The 9,823-nt window shown below is 32.2% G+C and overlaps 3 protein-coding genes across 3 annotated transcripts in view; 2 read left to right on the plus strand and 1 right to left on the minus strand.

Annotated features, from left to right (window-relative positions):
• LOC115239875 (cyclin-dependent kinase 8) overlaps nucleotides 1-3,126 on the minus strand; it is a 3,708-nt gene extending 582 nt beyond the window's left edge. Inside the window, exons 1-10 of the mRNA XM_029814670.1 lie at nucleotides 2,845-3,126; nucleotides 1,714-1,816; nucleotides 1,513-1,623; nucleotides 1,282-1,422; nucleotides 1,016-1,205; nucleotides 830-944; nucleotides 661-759; nucleotides 507-579; nucleotides 329-426; nucleotides 124-229 (exon numbers count right to left, since the gene is read on the minus strand). Coding sequence (XP_029670530.1) covers nucleotides 124-229; nucleotides 329-426; nucleotides 507-579; nucleotides 661-759; nucleotides 830-944; nucleotides 1,016-1,205; nucleotides 1,282-1,422; nucleotides 1,513-1,623; nucleotides 1,714-1,816; nucleotides 2,845-2,975 — 1,167 coding nt within the window. The 5' untranslated portion in view covers nucleotides 2,976-3,126. The remainder of the gene's footprint in view (nucleotides 1-123; nucleotides 230-328; nucleotides 427-506; nucleotides 580-660; nucleotides 760-829; nucleotides 945-1,015; nucleotides 1,206-1,281; nucleotides 1,423-1,512; nucleotides 1,624-1,713; nucleotides 1,817-2,844) is intronic.
• Nucleotides 3,127-3,763: 637 nt separating this feature from the next.
• On the plus strand, nucleotides 3,764-6,093 carry LOC115239874 (jerky protein homolog-like). The gene is made up of 2 exons (XM_029814669.1): nucleotides 3,764-3,966; nucleotides 4,419-6,093. The coding sequence occupies exons 1-2, from the start codon at nucleotides 3,955-3,957 to the stop codon at nucleotides 6,006-6,008; spliced, it is 1,602 nt and encodes a 533-aa protein (XP_029670529.1). The 5' UTR covers nucleotides 3,764-3,954; the 3' UTR covers nucleotides 6,009-6,093.
• A 421-nt stretch (nucleotides 6,094-6,514) lies between these two features.
• LOC115239969 (small ubiquitin-related modifier 3) lies at nucleotides 6,515-8,512 on the plus strand. Its single transcript, XM_029814868.1, has 3 exons — nucleotides 6,515-6,747; nucleotides 6,865-6,990; nucleotides 7,308-8,512. Exons 1-3 carry the CDS (start codon nucleotides 6,730-6,732, stop codon nucleotides 7,440-7,442), a joined length of 279 nt encoding a protein of 92 aa, XP_029670728.1. The 5' UTR covers nucleotides 6,515-6,729; the 3' UTR covers nucleotides 7,443-8,512.
• The last annotated feature ends 1,311 nt before the right edge of the window (nucleotides 8,513-9,823 follow it).

The raw sequence follows: 9,823 nt of genomic DNA on the forward strand, positions 1-9,823 counted from the left end.
TATTAGAGATTATATTTGTATTAAAATAGTTATCTTATTATTATATAGTAATTGTGGTTTAAACCTCATATATAAAGTATATCACAAACAAATGTTTCCGAGATGTATCTCGGAAGTAATTACCGTTTGTTGTTGATTTTGTCTTGCTTTATTTTCTGTCTTTTCTTCGGTATCGTCGTCTGTGAGAAATTCCCTCTTGGGATAAGGGATAGGACATCCGGCAAATATGCTGAAATTTTTATATGAAATAAATACAATTTAAGTGAGATTATTACTTTAAAAAATCTAAATTATACTGATATATAAAAATATAGAAATAAATGCCTACTCCTGTGTTGGCAATGGCTCCTCTTGGAAATAGGCATCCTGCATAGAATGCTCCGATGTGATACGCTTGTTTGGATCCATCATCAGTAGCTTTTGTAACTAAAACAGAATAATATAATAAAGATTTTTTGGTCCAGTATGTAAAATTAAATTTTTACATCTCTTCTTTTAATTCATACCAAATTAAATGCCTTGCTATCAGGTTTGATCTTATGCCGGTCCATATATTTAGTAAGAGAACAATTTGCATAACTGAAAATAAAAAAATCTATATTTAAAGATTTTGAATGGGATATTAATGTAGACTTACATTTTACATTGTAACAAACTCACTTGGATCTTTTAAAATCTTTAAGTAATGTAGGGTGTTCTGGCATTTTTTTAATATCCTCCCAATCTTTTTCTAAGGGAAATCCCATCACATTGAATATCCTAAGTATAAATTAGTTCATTTTATTCTCTGTAGTATGAAAACAAACACAAAATCGTACTGTATTCTTACCTATCTAGTTGATCATGGTGATATGGATTGCTAGTCTTGATGTCTTCTTGTCTACAATGAAATATAGGTTCGGATGTTAAAAGTTCTGCGAATATACAGCCAATAGCCCATATGTCTGAAACAAATAATTCAATATACAATTTGTATGAGCTAAAATAATATAATGGCATACAAAGCATCACAAACCTATAGCTTTTGTGTAATGTCTGGCACCTAAAAGTAATTCCGGAGCTCTATACCAAAATGTTACTACGACAGGATCTAAATCTGCCAAAGGTTTAAGAGGAGCGTTAAATAATCTAGCAAAGCCCATATCGGCAATTTTCACGCGCCCTCGCTCATTTCCTTCACCCATTACTAAAATATTTGCAGGTTTCTAAAACAAAGAAAATTAATGTCATTAAATATAATCAATAAATATAATAAAAACATACATCGCTAGCATCAATTACCAAATCTCTATGAAGAACCCAGTTAGAATGTAAATAATGGATACCATCTAAAATCTGATACAATAAAGACTTGATCATGCCCTTTGGTACCATTACTGGTTTCTTATTAGCTTTTGCTGCTCTGTGAAATTTAATTATATGCTGCAAATAAAATTAGCATACTGTTACATGATATTGGTATCATATATTGCTGGAAAATACTTTCATCTTACATTAAAAGTATAAACATACCCACAAATCATGCTCGGCAAAATCAAACAACAACCAAACTTTGCGGTCATTGTGTGAGAGAAAGACACGAATAAGAGTAATGACATTGACATGTTTTAGTTCCCTGAGTAACTATAATAGAAAAAATTATAAATCAAACTATTCCTTTTGTTAAATGCAGGCAAATATTGTTTATTATTTAAGAGCAATGAGAAAACTTACAGCAATTTCTCGACATGCAGACATTGAAAGTCCTGTACCCTCAATTTGCTTAAGGCCAAAGTCTTTTGTATCAGGCCGAGACTTTAATTCACTATCTGGAACACTATTTACGAATTTGTACATTAAATTTATAAAATGGAATGTTTTTAATTTTGCAATCATGATTTACAACAAGAATAAAAGCATTAACTAAATATTCATTTTGAACACATAATTGTCGAAAAAAATTAATTATTTAAAAAATTGTACATTAATACTAGCTAAGAGAATAAAATAAAATAAGTAATAAGTTTCATCATACATTTAATATTTACATTATATTAAATATTGATAATTAAATTAAATTCAATGATTATATTAAACATAATTTTTATATTAGAACAAATATAGGACCAATTAAACCCATCATTATATGTATAAAGAATTATATTAACTATTAAATGTAGAGATAAACAAGATGAACAATCAATAAATATGCTTTTCTGCTGTTCGAGAAACCTTAAATAAAAAGATGATTATAGAATAAAGGAAGCAGGTACTTATATGAGAAAAGAAACTCCAAAATAAATTTATCGAAATTTCGGAGCAGAGTGAATCAACGCGATTTATATTATATAATCTGAGAGAATTGACAATGTGATTAAACTATGAAATATAATAATTTAAATTCAATGATTATATTAATCTTTCTCTCTCTCTCTCTCTCTCTCTCTCTCTCTCTCTCTCTCTCTCTCTCTCACTTTCTCATAATCTTTAACTTATAGACAAATCAGACTAATTAAATCCAAAATTAAAAAACTTTATTGAATATTAAATGCAGAGAGCTAGACACGAAAAAAACTATTAATAAAATACTGTTTAAGAAACCTTATATATAAAAAAAAGAAAAAAAACGGTCGATAAAATAAAGACGACAGGTACTTTTATACAGAAAAAAAAAAACTCGACTACGAAATAGATTTATAGAAATTTTGAAGCAAATAAATTTGTATTACACAATCTAAGAGGATTGAATGATTAAATTACGTTGAATGTAATGTATTTACGAGAATGTATGTTCGACAGAGAAATAATATTAAACGAGTTTTGCATTGCTTTGGAGCTAGGAGGATGGAGGTTAAAGAGACTAACCCTTCTTTCCTACGGGCTTTGTATACATGTCCGTAAGTGCCTCTTCCGACCTTACATCCCTCGAACTCGAAGAGGTCTTCAACCTTCGTGCGATCTTTCTGCGTTTTCATCTTAAATTCATAATCCATCATGTTTAGCGTTATTAGTACGATTATCAACTATAAACAAACATTTTTAACATGCGTCTAACACACACAAGCTTCGGAACACACTACGCACGTCGCACGTCACGTCATGAATCGCAGTTCGCAGTCGGTGATGCCCACAGACTTCTATATATATACAGAAGGTAATGCCAAAATGGAAACTAGAATCAGTATAGGCCATAGATATAGTATATCTAGACCGAGTGTTGAGGAGTGGGAGCCGAGGTGCACGTAGAAAAGGACATACTCTGTTTCGTGCCCCTTGCGTTCTCTCTCGCTCGCACGTAGCATGACGAAAGAGAGCGCTATGCTATGTGCGAGCGAGAGAGAACGCAAGCGGCACAAAACAGAGTATGTCCTTTTCTACGTGCATCTTTACCCCCACTCCTTAAATAAAGGCAAACGCTCAGTCTAGATATACTATGTCTATGGTAGTGCTTATATATATATATATATATATATACACATATATACATATATATGTTTAAATATGTGCAGCTTAATTTCTTCATATATAACATATGTAAGACATTTCTACTTACCGTGGTAACAAAAAATTATAATATGCACTTATTTGAACTTTTAATATTAACACAACCACATTTGATTGACAGCTGTCAGGCTGTACGTGTGACGTTTGTATTCTACATGGCGGCTATTTTAATCGACCAATCAGAAAGTGGAACAAGTTGGCGCCTCTCTGATAAGGATTCTACCATAGACATAGAAATATAGGGTGAGCATATAATTGCGAGACGGGTGACGGTGCGAAGAGGTAAATTGTGCCTCATTGGTGGCCCATCTCAGGTTTCTCTTTGATACTTGTTATAAGTTCTCTTGTGATAAAAATAGATACACAATGTAAAAAAATACGAAGAAAAAGATATAGCAATTTTCGAATTTGTACAAAGCGCAAAAACGAAAAAATCAATAGAGATTATATAGAAAATAAAAGGAATGAAAGATGACGGATAAGGTGCGTTAATATATGGTTACTATTGAAATGTCGCTGATAAAAATTTCGCTGATAATCAATTTTCATTAATCGTTTATTATATGAAATGTTGAGCTTGTTATGATTTGAAAACAAAATTTCCGCGAAACGGGTAAAATTATCCCTTCGTAAAAACTACAAATTTTTTACTTGCTCCTGATCAGATAATATAATAGAGTCGCAATCAGTACATATTGAAATTATACTTATATTGATGAATGAAAATATTTATATTTTATATATATATAGTCTACGACATGGAAATCTCTGTGTAAATTATATTGATAAATACATGATATTGCTTAAACTCGATCTTAGTGAAAACATTGTTGATGAAATATTTATTAACAATTTTCATCTAATTATTTCGATTTTTATATATTCATATGATATATAATTACTAAAAAGTAAAAATACCCTATTTTGTTTTACAGGAAATAGCTCGTATTCCTTTTTCTCAGGAACAAACCAAACAAACACGTCTCAGTATCGAAGATCGTGTTAAAATTGTAGAACGACTTGATAATGGAGAAAAGGGCAGTGATCTAGCACGGGAATACAAGATATCCAGGTCGGCAATAACATTTATAAAGAAATCCAAGGAATATCTGATAAAACAAAGAAGTGCACTTATTATGTGCCAAGGACAAACATCCAAGAAAAGATGCACTGGTGTTGAAAATAGTCCTCTCGAGCAAGCTCTATATGAATGGTTTCTACAAAAGAAAAGTATAGGAGAACCTGTTACAGGAACAATGTTGCAAGAGAAGGCAATTGAGTTGAATAAAATGCTTAACGGTGCCAGTAATTTTAAAGGCACCAATGGTTTCATATCCAAATTTAAAAAAAGGCATAGTATTGGATCTTCAACAGTTCATGGGGAAAGAGCTTCTGCAAATAAAAATGCGAGTACTTTTTGTCGAGAATTTATAAAATACATTATGGACAATAAAATACCATTGGATAAAGTTTATAATGTCAAAGAAACTGTACTCTATTGGAAAACAATGCCAAATAAAACTCTTATCAGCAGTGAACATGAAGCGCCTGATAGAGAATCGGACAAAAACAAAGTCACATTGATGGTATGCACAAATGCAACAGGAAGTCACAAATTGCCTATGTTGATTGTTGGAGAAACATATAACTGTTTAGAGAACGTAAGATCATCGTCAATTATTTATATAAGACAGAGCAATGCATGCATAGATAAACAGTTGATGTTGACATGGTATCAAGAAATTTTCCTACCAGAAATTGAAGCAGTTCATAACTCCAATACCGAACAATGTTTTCTTCTACTCAATGATGTTTCCAATTATCCTTCGGTAGAAGAACTTAACTCAATCAGTGAACGATGTCAAGTAATTTGTCTACCATCTGATACGACTTCACTTATACCTATGGATCAAGGAGTTATTGAAAAACTGAAGAAGATATACAGAAAACATTTTTTAAGAGTAATACTTGCAGCAGAAACTGCAGAAGATGTCCAGAAATTGTTGAAATCTCTTGACATACTTAAATGCTGTCATTTAATAAGTGATGCTTGGGACGAAGTGACGGAAATTATCATAAGAGATAGCTGGAAGAATATCTTTCCTTTATGCCTAGAAGAACTACTTGATTCACGATTATTTTTGAATATGGTAAATAAAATTCCTGAATATGACAATATCACATTAGAAGATATTAATTTATGGTTAAACAGTGACAACAATAAACAAGAATGCCAAGTATTAAATCAAGAAGTGTTAGATCAAGAACTGGAGTTCCCAGAACATCATGAAAATGATGAAGTTGACCAAGAAATAAACCAAGAGAATGAAGAGGAGGAAGAAAACAAGGAATATTTAAATTACAATGACTCTACAAATGATGTTACATCAAAAAGTGCTCTCGATGCGATTATTACATTCTTATTCTGGTATCAAACTCAAAATCAATGTTCTCTTCAAGATCGTCAATATATACGAAAATTCTGGAAACGTGCAATGGACGAGATACTTCCAAAGGATAATTAATAAATAATATAATATATATAAAATCTTATACATTAAAATACCCACTTATTAAAGTTTGTTCTATCATAATAAATTACATTTTTATTTATTGTTGGAATAATAAAAATTATTTTATTACTGTATATTTGTGATATTTACAGAAGGCATGTATTCAGATATTTGATGTCTTTGAGATAGACATAACGCGAATTTCCAGCAAGAAATACATATAAAAGCAATGTCACACGATTGACTATCAGATACAGAATTTTTGAAGTTCCGAAAATTATGTTTTTTTGTTGGAAAGCTAGAATGAATTTATCTCTAGGGTGAGATGAATCATTCGTTCTCTCTCGCATGCAAGACGCTAGGGAATAACGCGTCATTCGCGCATTAACCAATCACCCTTTCGCTCTTACAGGAAAGCTGTAAATTGATTGGTTATTCGCGTCCCGTGTACAGAGCTTCGAATCTTCCGCGTTAAACAAAAAATTCGGTCTCGAAATTCGCGCGCGTAGCGTGTCTTTGTACAATGCGTCATTTGTGCCAAGATGGTAACATCGTGATTGCCGTTTTGCGAAAGAAGCGGGATCGAGCGGGATTTCTCTGCGAGTGTTTATTTCCAAGAATCATATACGCGCCGAGCGCACGTATCGACCGGCTGGTTCCACGTATCACCAATTTTCGTGACTCTCTACGGTGATTCCCACTTCGTAATCGGTCTTCGCCTATCTGCGATACCATGTCGGATGAGAAGAAGGTAACGCTTCGTAATCCCTAACCCTAACCGCGCCGACGATTATTTACAATCTCGCAGCGCGGGTAGCGCGTCTCCCGCGTGTTTCACACCAATCAATTGTTTCCTTTGTTCACGCAGGAGACGAAGGCGGAATCGGAGCATATAAACCTGAAGGTGCTTGGCCAGGATAATGCGGTAGTTCAATTTAAAATTAAGAAACACACACCTCTTCGCAAATTGATGAACGCATACTGCGACCGTGTAGTAAGTGTCCACTGATAATTTCGTGAACTTTAATTGTCAATATATAAATCTCAAGCGTTACGCAGAAAATTGTCAATGTATAGACATTGATATCTTTGATGACAATGCAGCAGAAACATTTATGTTTTGATATAAATACACTAAAATCTGTAACAAACTAATATTCTGTGATGTAATCTTTTTGTAATATGAGTTTTTAAATTTTTTAAATGCCAATTTTTTCTCGGTAATACTATTTTTTAAAGAAATATTGGATAAGCTATTATGCTTTTGGACAAAATATGATTGATATTATTATTATTCATGTTGTCTCATAGGGTTTGGCAATAGCAGCAGTAAGATTTAGATTTGATGGACAACCCATAAACGAATTAGATACACCTACAACACTGGAAATGGAAGAGGGAGATACAATAGAGGTATATCAACAACAAACAGGTGGTTCGTGTTGAGATACAATGCATCACGTTTACAAATGGACTAAATGAAATTTACTGTTCCAGCAGTGTTTATTTTTATCAGAAAATATGATATATTTTTGGTTTATGTTTATTCCGCTCTGCAAGATTGGGGACTTTATCTTATTCCATAATGTGCAAACTTATTCATATGTCTTAATTTAATGCTTTTGTTCTCATTTCTTAATATCTGGATTTAAGTGTTTGTTATTTAAAATAATTATTTGGTATATTTTTTATTTAAAGATGCACATTATGCAGTAAGTTGCACGTTATGCAGTTGTTTAAAGTCTTCAATTGTCACAGCCATTTACTGCAAGTTTCTATTAACATGATCGAATACAATCATCTGCAATTTATTGTTGAAAAATACGAGCTTATGTTATTGTGGAGAAAAAAGGAAATCACACATTATTTAAAGAATACAGTCATCGCCATATATTGTAAGATCTAAAAATTTGGGATTTCTTTTGCACGTGATTTTCATGTGACTTAACATTGTAAGAATTCAACTTCACTTAATAAATTTTCATTTTTTTTAGATATTCTCTTTTTATATTTATAAAAAGTGTACAGAAGAACAAATTTTATAGATTAGAATATGTACACTTTTATTTTGAGGCATGATTAAAAACTTTATTCGCAGAGTTCCGGTTTCCGTCTGCGCTTTATGCAGAAACCGGATTTTGTATTTGTAAGGAAACTATCGTTATTCATCATTTCTGCGTGGCCCACGTTACTTTGTATACGAGCGAGAATAAACAGTGTGTTATCTTTTCTAAAAGAAACCTTCCATCTTAATAAGTAGTTTTACAATGTTTTTGACTTACACATATTTAGCAAAAAGTAAATACAAAATAATTTATATTTTCTTTAAGAAAGATATGCAATATATATTTTTGTCAAGATTTAAGTATTATATTATTGTGTGTGCAGAAAAGAGTGTATCTTCTTGATATAATCTATTATATTTACCTATCTATTAAATATAAGTTTGACACACAAAAATGTAAAGTACATGTATTTTAAAAAAATGTTCTTGAAAATACATTTTAATTAAGGATTAAATTGCTAACTACATACAAAAATGGACGAATTCAATGAAGTTTAAAATTTACACATTTTCTACTATATAAAATATCAATTTTTGTAAAGCTATTCATTTCTATGTATAAATTTATAATCCCTTTAAAAAATATATTTATAAACTTAAAATTGAACAAAAATAATATAATATAAAAAATAAAAGTCTGCAGATTTTAAAATAGTAAATATATGTTTCCAATGCGATGCCAATTCTATTAAAGAAAGTTGATCAACTATTACCTAAATAGATCGATACAGAACTCGAAAATTATATTTCGATAAAAGATGAAACGAACTGAAATAAGTTGCTATAATTCAAACTTTGAAAGATGAATTTTTTAAGAGAGATTTTTTTTTATATAATTCTCTGTTAATTTTTATGAATGATGGATTTGTTTGTACTTTCTTCGGAAATTTGCAACATAAATGAATAAACAAACGACAGTGAGAGAGATTCATTTGAACACAATCGCTCATACTGATCGATGCCTAGAGTAATGAACATGATTGACCAATCAGAGAGCCCTGTGTTCAATTGGCCAATAAGCAATGTATCCAAATAACCGTCATCCATTCACGGGCTTCACATCTAAGGATAAAGTTTCGTAAACGATTTCCAGATGTCGCTTAAGTACAGTTTCCTTTTTCAGTTCGTTTCTACTATTTGTGTAATCAGTATATGCCAGATAAATTCACCGAAATTGTAGTTTGGTCATTAGTTTGTTTTCGTTTTGTTTCGCGATCGTATCCAGTCGCATTCTGGAGATTGATTGTGTATCTTAAAACGATGTAAAAATTACAAAAGTGAGTAAATTTACTAGAGTATCTACGATTTCATTGGTCGAAATCTAGTAAATCTGTTCACTTTTGTAATTTTCACTTCGTTTCAAAGATACACAATCGACTCCCTGGATATAGTCGGTTGCAATGTTATTTATGTAAACCCGTGCTCGGAGATAGTTGTCATTTTCGGGCCGATATGTGAAGCGACGCCTACGGTCCCCCCACTACCGCTCGAGGCTCGACGGCCGAGTCGCCGATTGCGCGCGTAAAAGCCGTGTCATACTACGCATTGCGGACTCGGATCGGATTTGGAGTACGGACTGCGAATTGTCATTCATCCAATCAGAACGAAGTAGCGAAGGATGTGATTGGATGATTGACGATTCGCAGTCCATAATCCAAATCCGACCTGCGTCCGCAATGCGTAGTGTGACACGGGCTTAACGCTATGCCTCAGGAGCGGGCCGATTCAGAAAAGTTAGCGCCCTCATCTAAACGTTCAAGTC

Source organism: Formica exsecta, unplaced genomic scaffold, assembly GCF_003651465.1.
Source record: "Formica exsecta isolate Colony F162 unplaced genomic scaffold, ASM365146v1 scaffold4, whole genome shotgun sequence".
NCBI lineage: Eukaryota > Metazoa > Arthropoda > Insecta > Hymenoptera > Formicidae > Formica > Formica exsecta.

Bases quoted from the DNA above. Each gene is read 5' to 3' on its own strand.
- LOC115239969 (XM_029814868.1), top strand. The intron at 6,991-7,307 runs GTAAGTGTCCAC...GTTGTCTCATAG, and splicing joins ACGCATACTGCGACCGTGTA to GGTTTGGCAATAGCAGCAGT.